The sequence below is a fragment of the Nomascus leucogenys genome, chromosome 7b, assembly GCF_006542625.1.
Source record: "Nomascus leucogenys isolate Asia chromosome 7b, Asia_NLE_v1, whole genome shotgun sequence".
NCBI classification, from domain to species: domain Eukaryota; kingdom Metazoa; phylum Chordata; class Mammalia; order Primates; family Hylobatidae; genus Nomascus; species Nomascus leucogenys.
This window is the reverse complement of record NC_044387.1, coordinates 105891280-105906184: the sequence shown is the minus strand read 5'-3', so window position 1 is coordinate 105906184 and position 14905 is coordinate 105891280. Positions and strand designations below refer to the sequence as shown.

General features: G+C 39.4%; 1 protein-coding gene across 3 annotated transcripts in view; it reads left to right on the top strand.

The window, feature by feature from the left end:
* Window positions 1–14905, top strand: part of SORBS2 (sorbin and SH3 domain containing 2) — a 377296-nt gene that overhangs the window by 279447 nt on the left and 82944 nt on the right. For 2 of the 3 annotated variants that reach the window (XM_030816403.1, XM_004088576.3), the window contains 2 exons: window positions 3399–3425; window positions 3674–3798. Coding sequence is in view for 2 of the 3 variants with exons in the window: in XM_004088576.3 (XP_004088624.1) it covers window positions 3399–3425; window positions 3674–3798 (152 nt within the window). In the remaining variant the exon portion in view is untranslated. Of the gene's footprint in view, window positions 1–3398; window positions 3426–3673; window positions 3799–4582; window positions 5225–14905 lie in introns of all 3 variants that reach the window. The other variant, XM_030816402.1, reaches the window with a different exon arrangement.

Here is a 14905-nt window from a genome sequence, read left to right as displayed (position 1 = left end):
AGCTTCCGTTACATTTTTGAATAAAGAAGTCAGCATTAATATGCACAACTGCATTCTATATAGCTTTCATAAGAACTTACATGATACAGTGTCTTTATGTGAATCAAAAGGGAATTGATAAATATTTATTGCCTTCGATATTGTTAAAATACAACAGCTTTTATGTAAAACCTCCAGAAAAGGTCCCAAGCCATTTTCATTCCCTTCTCTGATCAGAGAGTCAATCTGAGTCACCACCTATTTGTCCCCTGAGTCAGTCTGTCTTTCTCTTTTCCTTTTATAAGAAGTAAATTCCCACTGGACAATCCATCAGAGCACACACAGATATTTTAAACCTATGCCAAAACCAAGACAATGACTATTGAGAAACAATTGAAAAACATTTTATTTCACCAGAACCACTTGGCAGCCTAAAGGAACGCTGGCGAGAGTGGCCTGTTGCAGCGTGGGGTCTTGTCAATACCACCTGCATGTTTTATGCCCTTAAAAAAATTAGTCTGTCTAGATCTCATTTCCTTTCTTTCAAATGAAAAATTGTCCATCTCTGAAAGCTTCATCATTTCCCAGACTCACAAGGATTTGTCAGAATAAATGAGAGTAAATGAAGAAAATAAATGAAAAGGGTTATAATTGTACATAGAAACACAGTAGGCACTCAATTAGTTGACCTGAATTTAATCAACATTTTAAAATAATTCTTGAAAAGCACTTGAGTCTTCTAAAGAAATGAGTTATAGGCATCAAAATAATAATTTTCAAGAAAAATATAGTGACAGCATCAATATAGCATATCAGTTAAAAGGGATTTAAATAAAACCTGAGAGTAGAGATTACGATGTGACACGTATCACAAACACAGCTACATAAAAGCTGTCATGTTAGAATCATAACAGTGGAAAGGGCCATAGAGGGCATCCAGTTCCACCCCTGACATGGAACCAGGAATGTCTTGCACAAAATCTCAGACAGATACTCACCAGTTTGTGCCTCGACATAAGGAAAAGGGCTGGTAAGAGCACGTGGAGCTCTTCATTCTTCAAGATCCTATTTGTTAAAATATTCCCATGCAAAGCAGCCAGGAAAGGGAAAAACTGACACCATTTAGTCATTCGTGGATTTTCAGTGAAGCAGTGACTATCTACTAAAGAACACTAGAAATTAAGGACTCAGGCCCCTAGTCCCAGCTTTGTGTTTTTTTCACAAGTGAATGTGCATCAATAATGTTGCAGATCTGGGGGAAAACCATTTTCCCCACACATCTGCCAAGCCATTTACCTGACCGACTTTTTTTTTTTCTAACCTATATTCTCTTTACTTGACATGGATCCATGATACTTTCTATTACCTGCTCCAAAGAACAGGTGTCCTCCCTCTCCTAGGCTTTCCTGCGGGGATAAAATAAAAGCAGGGCCATGCTAAACAGTGTCCACATAGAACACTACAATAAAAGAGCAAATCAGGACTGGGCATTCCAAGTATCTGTAATTGGATTTATTTTAAAGAAAGAGAAATGATATGTACTTTAGTCTCCTTGAAAGACCACCCACTTCAAGGCAGACTTTAATCATCAACATAAGCTTTATTAAAATACTGGTTCATCCTGAAGTTCGAATCCATGGCTGTTTTCTCCTTTCTCTTAATTCTGCACACACGTGTCCACTGTGTGATGCAAGGCCCTTCAGAACAGCCCACCACTCTTCCTGTCTAATGTTTCCAGTGGCACAGGGACAGATTCCTTTGCAAATCCCTGGGCCCAGTGTCCCAGGAAGAGACCCACAGTTGAGCCTGGAGTGACTGTCCTCTGATTCTCACACTTACCATTTCCTGGGGCTCCATCATCAACACAGTGACCAGCGTGAAGACACAGACTATCAGTTAGAGGGAGTTTATTTCCCGTGTCCTTCAGACCTGCCCAGTATACCCTCTTCTTTCTCACCACACCTGCGCCCTTGCATCTCCAAGCCTCTGGCTCCCACTACCCTGTCCCCAGCACGTAACACACAGCCTTCTTTTTTATCTCAGTTTTACCAAACCAAGCGTAAAAAAATTAAAAATTGTACAAATTCTAGAAGTAGGGTCCAATAAACATTTCATGCATAATTCTTCAAAGTAATTTTTCTCTATGGTACCCATTTTATTACTCCAATTTTAAATTCATTGGAGATAAAATCCATACAAAGTTATCAATGTTCATAAAGAATGGGAATTCATTAGTCTTCTCTAGCTCACCTGAGCTGGAATCATTCTAATGTACTCTGTGCTGACTCACATTTGTGTTTCTTCCTTTGATTTGGAAAGAATCCATATCAAATATTTTATCTAAAAATTAGATGCTCGCATTTCTCAGCCCATTTTTATCATTCTAAATTCGTGTGTTTAAGCTTGAAAATAACTATTCCGAAGCACTACAAGAAAAACAAAGACTTTTCCAGCATGTAAAATTCCTGTTTTATGAATTGAAATGGGAATCTAATAATGGTCCTGGGGAACACGTAGAAGGAATCCAGGACTGGAGAGCAGGTTGGGCTAATGATCTGACCCCTAGGATCATCTCCAAAGTTAAAGCTTAATGAATCTAAGTAAAGTTGACCATGTGCTTTAATAAACCAGGCAACACAAGCTGATGACTTCAAATATACATGAGTTAAACGTGCCAACTGATTACCTCAAATGTGCATATAGAAGATTTTGGAATATATAACTTCAATAAAATTGATAACAAATATATCACTGATAACTTGCCAACTGCCTTACCAAAAGCAATTTATTAGTACTGAAATTTATTTTCCACAGCTTACTAGCTGAAAGACAGTGGAACATATTGTAACAGCTCTTTCATATTTGAGTATAAAATGACTTTTATATTGCAATAAGAAAAAAACTCAGTCTTGAGAATAATTTGAAAATGTCACATGATATGGTAGACAGATCTACAGTTTCTTAAGGTAAAACAAATGCAAACTACAGAATACAGTTCTCTAACATAGGAGTTAAATATGCTTATCAACACCAGGGCATTGGAAGCTAAGGATCTGGCGGTTTGAGTTAGTGCTGTTTATAAACCAGATCTCTTTTGATCCTTTAATTTGATATTTAGAAATTCATATATTCATCTTTGGCCATAATAAGATTAAAATTGCATGTTGCAACATTATTGAGGGGAAAAATGAGTGTTTGCTATACAGATATTTATATATTATAGATATTTAATGAATGACATTCTAATTGAAGTAAAAATAAATGTACAAGCCTCCCTTTGGCATGTTTGACATACCCAGATTTTAAAACTGAAATAATGTTTGCAAAAATAATGCATATAGTTCTTTGCCATGTTATTTTTACTGGGTTATTCATTTATTTCACCTTAGTCTTAACTTCAACATTTTTTTTTCTTTCAGGGCGTGATTCTCAGTCACCAGACTCAGGTACAGAAAAAATATTCTGAATAATTATTATATTATTTGTGACTTTTAGAAAACATATTCATAGCCACATTGCTGACTTCATGTTAAATTTAAATTTCATATACTGTTATGCATATTAAATTAAACCTCTAGCAAGAACACTACAATTTTGGAAATAAAAATGATTTTGGAAATAAAAATAAATTTTATAAAAAATGTTTAAGTGAACGTAGATATTTTTGTATCCAATTGTTTTCCCTTAATGAAAGCTTGGAGATCTTACAATGATGGCAATCAAGAGACACTGAATGGAGATGCTACATATTCCTCTCTTGCAGCAAAAGGTTTTAGAAGCGTTCGACCAAACCTACAAGATAAAAGATCACCAACTCAGGTAACCCTGCACACTCTTGTCTACTGTATTATTTTAAGGCATGATTATTAGACCACTGCTTACAGCCTCTTTCCTAATGTGCGTATTTCAATACGTTTTATTTTTAATATGTTTTTGCTTTTGTATTTAGTTTGCTTGCCGGGCTTGTATTTACAACATGGAGAACAAATTTTAACAAACAAGGGTTTGGTTTGGTTTTGTTTCTGATTAAGCTCATAAAAGTATATCGGTTTCTAACATAATCCCTAGGATATATTCTAATTCTTTAAAAGCTGACAGCTGATGCTTTGGATTTAAACTGATGGGGTCAGCAATATCTTATGTATTCAATAACTATGAGTATGCAACTGTTATATTAACTAAAAGGGCTCTGTGTTGGAGATATTAGTAAAATTGTGCCACAAGCATGAAAATTGTTATAAAACAATGCTATTAAATAAACCATATATATATTTCAAAGTCTAATAAAATATGCCAAGAGAACATATGTTCACTTTTAACATAATTTCCCTGAATGTAGATGGAGCAAATGTTATCATGTATTCTCTGGCAACACTTTTTTCCCCTAAGGGCAAACATTGATAATAAACGTAACTGCATTCTAAATGGAATGAAAATGATCACTCAGTCTAGCTAAACAAAATGGATAGCATAATCAGAAGGTGTGGCATTGCTTTACTTCTGTAAAGACAAGGTTGACACTGGTTTCTTTCATGACTAACTTGGACTTTCTCTGTTTTTCTTTCAACTTTATTTCTTTCTCTGGATCCCATTGTCACTCCAGGCACCCCCTCCACCAGACAGAAAAGAGAGCTTTCATAGCTCTTTGATAACCAGTCACACAAAGGGTGTCATTTTAGACCAGTTAGTAACTAACACACAAATTCCCTCCAGTACAGAGTACTTTGCTAACAAAAAACCTCTTCAGGGAACTATGTACTCCAATGAAGATTCGAGGCAGACAATTGTATATTCTGAAGAATCTAACACAACCATGTCGTATACACAAAAAATCACTAATCCACTACCAGCAGCTTCCAGCACGGATCCTGCACCATTCGCTAACATCAACACCCCAGTTCTACAAGAGGACTACAGGCAAGATTCTCAAACTCGGAGGATTTCTACCTTGAAACTAACCCATAACCAGGATCTAGGAAGTAGCAGCCCCATTAATACTCCACAGTTTTCCAGATCTGTCGAAGTACCATCATTCCTCAAAAGGCCCTGCTCACTGACCCCTAATCCAGTGCCTGAGACACACACAGCATCTCTTTCCATTCAGATAGCTCCCCTTTCAGGACAGGATCTTGAAAGCCACAAACGGCTACCTGAGCTTTCTCCAGAGACTGCAAAGATACCTCTTCAGCAAGAGAGACAAAAATCTGCAGTTGCAGCGGCCTCTCAGTCCTCAGACTGCAGAGTGGTACCTTAAGCTTCTCAGTCTCTTCGTGTTCATACATGCATATTGTAGAGACCCTAACTCCTTTGGTTTGGGCTTCTTATGTGACCGAATGCTTTCTTAGTTTCCAAGCAGGAAGGGAAAGGAGAAAGAAACCATTTTCCAATTTAAAACCCTACTAAATTCATCAGCAAATGTCTATGTATTTTTAAATGTAAATGTGCGTATACAGATCTTTCATCCAGAAATCATGTTCTAAAATTTTTTTTTCTTCTAGATATTTATGGGAAATCATTGAGGGGTCAGTTTTCATTTAAGACATTGCAAACTACTTCAGGACTTAAAGCATGTTTAGGTTTCAAAGAAATATTTTTCACATTAGATCTTTTTGCACTTAGATTTACTTTATTTACATGTGTAAAACCTCGTCAAATAATTGTCAATTATAATTTGCTTTGGCAGGGAATAGTTATCTTTATTTTAAGCAGTGTCTATTTCTTTGCAACTCAATATTCATTTTCACTAAAACTTAATCAATTTATCATTTCAGAAAGTGTATTAACCAACTTTTATTATCCAGACTTTCAGGAAGTAAAACTTTCTTTCCATATATGTAGAATTCTCTCATAGCATCCTTCTGCTTACATGTATTAGTCTGTTAACAGGAGAAATGTGCTTCTCTTTTTGACTTCTCCATAGAAAAATGTAGTGCTAAAAGCATAAACTTTAAGGATAAACTGTAGATTTTAATCCAGGCATCATCGACTATGTGATGAGACATTCATCTAAACTTTTCTTTGAGTCCGAACAAAGAAATGAGAATACTAATTAATCCTTAATTTATAGGTTATGATAAGACTAGGGAATTACCATAGACTAGGCTAGAGCAAGCACTCAATAATGATAGCTGTTAATAAAAGATATAATAGTAGCAACAGCAGTAGTGTTAATATTGAAAACACTGGTGCTTAAGCAAATAATTTGTATAATACTCCTTTTTGTATCTGTGTTATAAAAGATCATCCAAAATATATCCTTGAGGAGATATACTTTTAAACTGTGCAGAAAATCTCCAAAAGATAACTAATTGACACCAAGACCCCCCCACCCACTCATAAAGCAGAAAAGCCTTAAACAGAAATGATTAAACGACAAGCTGGTATTATCATATCTCTACTAAAATATCTTTTCCATCAGCTAATCAAGATGCGCAAAATTCGTTCAATAGAGCAATTTCTTCTAATTAAGGTATTATCTTCTGAAAGCACCTATGAAATCAGATGATAATAATAGTAACAACATTAATAGCAGCTAACAAATATTAAGGCTTTACTCTATGCAGGCACTGTTGCAGCTTGTTTATGTTTATTAATAATTTCCACAATCCCATGGAGTAGGTATTACTACTGTCCTTATTTTATGGCTAAGGAAACTGAGGCACAGAAGTAAGTTGCTCCCCCAGGGTCATGCAGCTGGCAAAAGGCAGAAACAGAACACACACCCTGGCAGGCTGGCTGCAGGGCCGCCACTCTGAAAGAGTGCGACTTCTCATTGTGAAATAGTTACTCATCAGTGACAAGGAGACACGGCGCCATGACGGTGGGAGCTAAGGCAGATGCGTCTTGATCGGGTTCAGGAGTCCAGGAAGGTCTGAGGGAGCAAAATCTTTCTGCGACTGTACAGACAGGCCTGTGCCAGTGTCAGTGAGCAGACTCGCCAGTGTCCCAGGATGGGCACGCCAGGAAGCAGGTGTAGGAGAAGTCATAGGAACATATGTCAGTGATTGGACTCATCCAACATGGTTTGATTCTTCAAAATGGTTTTGTGATGTTTGAAAACAAGCTGATACCTTTCATTTTGCATGGTTTTATCCAGGCTGAGCGAGACGGTTAGTTTGATTATATTATCCCCAAGGTATCGGCACCATCCGAAAGTTAAGATTTGAGATCCTGTCACTGCTATTTATTCAACAAATATTTATTGGGTGCCTAACCTATGTCAAGTCTGTTCTAGTGACAGAGTTGGATTTGAAACAATTCCTGCTTAAAATTTGTCTGTGTGTGGCAGGAGGAGCAAACATTAATAAGAACTGGAATAAATTACATATATTAGAAGATTATGGAAATTGAGTTATGCCATGCAAAATAGAGATGTGGAGACCAGATATCATGTCAACTATGGTAACTCAATCAATAGACCTCACTGAAAAGACAGAACAGCTTTGAAGGAGGAAGAATATTCTAGGCAGAGGGAATGTCTTATATAAAGGCTTTGAGGTTGATCATGCTGCGGCTGTGGGAGGACCAGAAGGAAGCCTGAGGGAGGGAGAGGAAGTAAGTGAGGTGAGAGTGATAGGAAGTGAAGTCAGAGATAACAAAGACCAGATGACAGGAGGCCTTGTAAGCCGTTGCAAGGATTTTGACATTTACTCTCAATAAAAATGGAGGTCACTGGAGGATGTTGAGGCTACCACCATTATTATTTCCCTTATATTTTAACAAAATCATTCTGGCAGCGCAGTGAAAAACGTACCATAGTGGGGCAAGGAGGAGATCAGGCAAACCAGTTAGGTAACTACTGCAGTCCTTTAGGTGAGAAATGATGGGGGCTCAAAGCAGGGGGCAGCAGAGGAGGTGGTGAGAAATCAGACTGTGAGAATATATTTTGAAAGTCAAGCAAACAGGACTTCCTGGCAGATTGCATGTGGGATGTGAGGAAGAGAAAAGTCAAGGTTGACTCCAACTGGAAGATAGCATTGCCATCAGCTGAGACTGGACAGCTGTGGGTGGAGCAGGTTGGTGGAAACTTCAGAGGTTCCATTTGGGAAACAGGAAGTTTGAGGCATTTCTTAGACACCCACATGAAGTGGTCAAGTAAGCATTTGGATGTAAGAGCCTGTACTTCAGGGGAAAGGTCCTGGTTGGAAATGTGAGCCATTGGCTAGTCGATGGGTTTTGTGGCCATGAGACAGAGTGAGATCACCGGGGGAAGGACAGAGAAAAGGGGAGGACCAAGGGTTGAGCCTGAGGGAATCTCAACATTAAGAGGAAGAAGCAGCAGAGGAGACTGAAAGCAGTGTCCTCTAAGGGAGGAGGAAATCTGGGAAAATGTGGCATCCTAAAAGCCATGCGAGGAAAATGTGTGTAAAGAAAGGGATGGTTCGCTGCACAAATGCTGTTGATAAGACAGGTTTGAAATGAAATCTGAAAACTTACCATTGATTCCATAGTGGGGAAGGAGGCTTTCTTGGAGTGGGTATGAGAGAGACTGGGAAGAGAGTGGTTGGGCAGTCAGCTGTTTCAAGATCTTATTAACATAAAACCATTCATCTAGTTATTCACCCTCCCCAAGCAGCAGTTTTCTCATCTATAAAACAGGGACAATGATAGCAACCATTCATAGACCTGCTGGGAGGTTTGAGTAAAACATATAAAGATCTTGGCATGGTGCCTGCTTCATAGTAATTCCTCAACATACGGTAGCTGTCATCATCATTAAATAATATTTTTCCAAATTATGCATCTGATTGGGAAAACGAAATATATTATTTTCAACAATGCTTCATTTTTTTTACTGGTATGTAAAAGTTTATTTCAACAGACTTTCAGTTTGTTCCAAGATAGTGTGTCCTCTTTTCTAAGGCTTTGTAAAAATGGTAGCATGAAGCTGTTGCAGTTTTTATTCTCTGTTTAAAATTTTGGTAAGAACATTTAACTTGAGATCTGCCTTCTTAACAAATTTGTAAGTGTGCAATGCAGTATTGTTAACTGTAGGCACCATGCTGTGCAGATCTCTAGAATTTATTCATCTTGCATAACTAAAACTTTATGCCCACGGAATAGCAACTCATATCCCCCTTCCCCAAGCCCCTGGCAACCACCACTCTACTCTCTGCTCAGATATTTGTCCTTCTGAGACTGGCCTTCACTTGGTGTAAGGTCCTCCAGATTGCTCCATGTTACAGCATGTGGCAGGATATCCGTCTTTTTTAAGGCTGAATAGTATTCTGGTGTGTGTATACACCACATTGTCTTTATCTATTTATCCATCAGTGGACATTTGGTTTGTTCCTACATCTTGATGATTGTGATATGATTCATTTTTAAGTCTCATTTTCCATGTAATGACCTTTCACAATGGTGACCTTTCCATTTTAAACACTTGCACTCCGCATTCTGGCAAGCCTTAGCCAATGCCAAGTGCTGTAAGCTATACACTGTGAGTCAGCCAAGTATGTGCTCCATTATAAAGAATTGCTCCCAGGAATTAGCAGGCCCAAGCAATAAAAGTACACCCAGATGTGAAAAGTACATTTCAGTGTTCCAGAAGTTGTATTTATATAGTTTTGTTATTATTAAAGTCTGATCATTAAGAAGAAAACTACGGGTCACCGTTAGAAATTCTCTTCATATTTGACAGTTTTTCATAGTGTTTTCTAAATGGCATGTGCTTTAATTGACCTCCTACAAACAGACCAGAAATGAGGCATGTTATCCTTCTGTTACTGTGTGACCAGATATCCTGTTGCTAAAAATGTCACATTGTTCTCAGTGTCAAGTAAGTGAAGGTATAAGCCAGACGCTTTGGAAAGCCAGCAAAAAGCTACACCCCCAAACAGTTTCTATGGCATCTGTGCTATGTTCCTTGCTTCAGGAAGATAAGCTTGTCCTGTCCGTTATGAAACAACATAATCAATCATTTGCCAAAGCCTCACCTTCACAGCTGCCACTGCACATATGCTGGGGACTCACGGGGGAACTTGCCTGACTATCTGTAGAAGGGAGAGGAAACTCATTTCTTTTGCTCCATGGGATCAGTATGTAGATGCTAAGGAGGACAGAGTAATGCAGACATGTCAGCAGCGCGGGATGCTAGGTGCAGAACTGCAGAGCGCACTTTCTGGAACATTGCTATCAAGACCAGCCCCAATCATTGATGTCTTCCATTAGTACGGCTTCCTTTCTGTGGGCTCGTAATGCCATTAGTTGATCAGGTCTTTGGCAATTTCTCCATCTGATGTCTGCGCACGCGCATGCGTATGCATGTATTTAAATAATTGAACATTAGAGAATACTTGGGAGCCCAACATGAATTTACAAATAAAACGTCCTCTTCAACATCTCCCAATAGATGGGCATCCAGCCTCTTCTGAATACACTTAATGAAGAGCTCAGTTACGTTCCAAGGCAGCAGTCCAGTGCTTGGCCATTTCTGAGATCGAATTATTGGAAAGAATTTCTGGCCGGGCACGGTGGCTCACGCCTGTAATCCCAACACTTTGGGAGGCCGAGGCGGGCGGATCACGAGGTCAGGAGATCGAGACCATCCTGGCTAACACGGTGAAACCCCGTCTCCACTAAAAAATACAAAAAATTAGCCGGGCGAGGTGGCGGGCGCCTGTAGTCCCAGCTACACGGGAGGCTGAGGCAGGAGAATGGCGTGAACCCGGGAGGCGGAGCCTGCAGTGAGCCAAGATCGCGCCACTGCACTCCAGCCTGGGTGAAAGAGCCAGACACCGTCTCAAAAAAAAAAAAAATTTCTAATACCAGGTCATGATCTGCCTTCCTTAACTTCTGCATGGTTATCCACAGAGCAAAGGAGACGGAATTTCTTCTGCCTCTATCTGACAGTGTTCACGTGATCCTTCTCCTCCCTACCCTGCTACTGGCTTTGTGCAGGGCACTCCTGTTCCTTCCCAGCATTTTAATTTTGTAAAACATGATTCTCCTTTTTTGAGAGCTATTACAGCACACCAGGCACTGTGCTAAGCACTTTACATTGCCCTACTTAATTTTTACAGGCCTTAAGAGATGGGTTTTATCCATGCCTATATTTTACACATGAAGGAAGGAACTGAGGCCAAGGAAATTAAACAACTTGCCCAAGTCTGTCTGACTCAAGATCCACAGCTCAGCCACTAGCCTCTGCTACCTCTATGCTGTCACACAAGCTGATTTTTAAATCCCATATTTTGGTAATGTTCTTAAAATATGACACTTTCCCAGATGCAAAACCATATTCCTGACCTGAATACCACAGAGTACAGTAGAAATATTTACTCCCCAGATTCAGATGCCACATGCCGTCAGTGTGCCCAATCTGTGTGACAATTTTAGATCACTTGTCACCCAGGTCTTGGGTAGGGAGTATATGGTTAAAATAATTTTTATTATGAGGCTGTCAGACAATCTCACATCATTACAATGCAGGCAATACAGCCAGGCCTTAGGGAAACGGGGCAATGACCAAGCAGCTACCCTCCGTCCTTCTCCGTTGTAGGAGCTGCACAGTTCCCTGTCTCTCTCTTAGTTTCTGCTGTGTCGTTACTTCAAGTTGCCCATGGGTTTCCGTGATATTCTCTGACTCCTTGCATTTGGGTACCCAACAGCTACCTGAGGGGCATTCAGTGTCATATAATTCAAATTCCCAGGAGGGAGGCAGGGCCCCACTGGCCCAGCATAGTCCAGTTACTCCCCCTTCCTAATCAGCTGTGGCCAGCAAAATGATGATCCGGCCGCAGACACAGCTGCCGGACAGGTCTCCTCATACCACCAGGACAGGCCATGAAAAGAGGGGGCACATTGTCCTTAAAGGATGCGGGGATGGGAGGTAAAGATTGGTTTTTTTAAAACCCCTTCCAGCCGGGCATGGTGGCTCATGCCTGTAATCCCAGCACTTTTGGAGGTCGAGAGCAAGACTCCAAAAAAAAAACAAAAAAAACAAAACCCTTCCTAGATATTTTCTTTTCAAGTCAATTACTATCATTGGAAAAAAGAGAACAAAAGCCTGTCAGATTTCTTTGCTTGACATTTAATATATATTTCTTATGTTCCTTGAGAAATGAGGCCTAGAAGCTCAATGACTAAAGGTGTTAAGAGAGAGATGTTAGGATCCTCAGCCTCTGGGTCATGTCAAACCACCTGGAGCCTGAGTGGAAGGAAATTCTGTGCTCCCTTATACCTGTTTTCATATATTAGGAATGAGCTTTTTCCTAGAATGTTTAAGTCATTAGAATTTTTTTGAAAAGTTGAAACGCAGGTTTATTAACACTCACACATTATCTTAAGCTTAAATATTTTATTTAAAGCAAAATAAACCTTTTTTTTTTAATCGAGACAGAGTCTTGCTCTGTCACCCAGGCTGGAGTGCAGTGGTGTGATCTCAGCTCACTGCAACCTCCGCCTCCCAGGTTCAAGCAATTCTCCTGCCTCAGCCTCCCAAGTAGCTGGGATTATAGGCACCTGCCGTCACCCCTGGCTAATTTTTGTATTTTTAGTAGAGACAGGGTTTTACCATGTTGTCCAGGCTGGTCTCGAACTCCTGACCTCAGGTGATCCACCCACCTCAGCCTCCCAAAGTGCTGGGATTACAGGTGTGAGCCACTGCGCTTGCCCTATTACATGTTTACTTCACCTTAAATTAATTACAAATTATTTAAGATTGCCATCAGTTAATTGGAAATTGTCAAACGTGTCTATTCTCTCAACTAAAACTGAAATAAGCAAAAATGTAGATTTTGAAAATATTATTGATGAGTTTTCTTGCATTAAAAACTCCAGACCCAATTTTTTTTCTCTTTTCCTATGGCTTGGCATGCACTGGTCTTCATTTATATTTTTGACATTTTTGTTCGGTATGGGGTACTTTTTCTTTTTTGCATTGATCTTGATTTTCTTTCAAAGATTGCATTGAAACAGAATTTATCTCAATTACTGAGTTTTTGTCACTCTTTAAATTTTGCGCCCCAACAAGCACTTTCCTCTCCTCTCCCGAGGCCTGGCCATGCACTCCTTCTTCACATCCCCGCTTCACACCTACCCTCTTCCACCTCCAGCTTCCACATCTGCTGAGTCAACAGGTGACGGCTTAGGGGCTTATGACTATAGATGTGTTGTCACTGAGCTTATGAGCGAACTAAAGGTCATATTACCCATGACTGTGATGGTTTTCGAGACAGTAAGCTTTAATTTTCAGCGTGTTTCAAGGCAAAGGATATGGGTAAATGATGCCCACCTGGAGGGGGTACATGACTCCCGCATTCTGCCATCGGACCCATCATTCCCTGTCACACAACACGGGCTTGATTTGCACATCCTGGATACTTTTCCTGGCCCACGCTGAGCACTTGAGTTTGCAATGTCTTCATCCAACTCAATACACTTTTTCCACTGCCGAAGCTCACCCTCCCTTGAATCTCTGTGCCCCTTCATTCCTCAGGAGCTCCAGTGTTGATTGGTGATCACTCTCATCCACAGGCTCTCTTTAGCATTCTGTGTTGGAGTCATTTGGACGAAGACGCTCAGTGCTCGTTTGAGTAAGCAGGTGCTCTTTCTTGGTATATGAAGCGTATTAAGGTTTAAGCACCGTCCTTTGCAGAAGACCAGGCAGCCGCTGGCTGCTAGCTGGTGTTTCTCATTACCCCCTTCCTGCTAGCTCAAGGGTTTGAGAAAGAAAAAACAATTTATACTCACAAAAAGTTGGTGACCCTTGATCCCTATTCAAACACCTTAGCCTTCCATGGTCTTGAAAAGAAGGAGACCTAAAACAATTAGGATGATTACGTGCAGTCATCTACTTGCCACTCACGAAGTAAGAAAAAAATGTGCTTGTTTAAAGCCAGTTTTCCCTATTTTCAAGATAGTCCAGATTGGGAAAATACTGCCTTCTTCCCCTTTCATACCTTTCCTGCTGCTCTTCTGATTTTCCTCAGGAGAAATATGTGTAACATGGTCTTTCTCTCCCCCTGGGTCTACAGGGTATTCCATTCATGTGGAGATTGGGGTCTTGTCAAAGCTTTTTTGTGGGTGACCAGTGTAACTGTTGAATTACTGAGTTTTATCTGTAGAAATTTAAGTGTGATGTGACTCACCACGAGACATTTCACGCCTTACACTCACAAACACACACATGCGCACACATACACACATACACACACGTGCATTAAAAGACTCAAAACCGGGAGCATGTCAGGAGGTGGTGAAAGAAATTCAAAAGGTGGAATAATTTTGTTTTCTGTGGACATTCTATTTCGAAGAACAATTGAATGGATAAGGGCCATCCCCAGACACAGTGCTATGCAAACTAATGATTGTATTACCCGTGACAATGGTGATTTTAGAAAGAATACGCTTTAGCTTTTGACATGTTTCAAGTCATAGGATATGGACCAGTCAATACAATGGGGGTTAAAGTCATTAGATTTTTTTCTTTTAATTTGAAAGGGAAAAGTCTCATGAGCAGATAACTCGAATCCTTTTGTATGATTTGTATTATTTCATAGTTTTCGTTCAGCATAAATAAAACTAAAAAGAGATTAGTATTACATGGAAAGATCCTTAGTAAAGCTGCATTATTAGGGGAAATTTCATTGATGCTATCCAAAGACTGCTTTATACTGAATTACATTCAGACTTATGGCAACATTTTAATATATTGTTAGAATTATGATAATTTCATAATACAGTTTCACCTCCAGTAAGATTGCAATTATTATAAATACTCAGTAATAATAAGGATGCATCCCTACCAAAACATTTTAAGTTCTTGGTAACTAAGATTTCTGTCAGTTATTTCTAGAGATTTAAACAACCATGAACAGTAAAATATACATATTATATATCACATTTAAAATGACTATGTTTACACAAGAAAAAAAATCATATGAAGTAAGATTAGGACAAGAAAATCTGTCTTTTTATCCAAGGT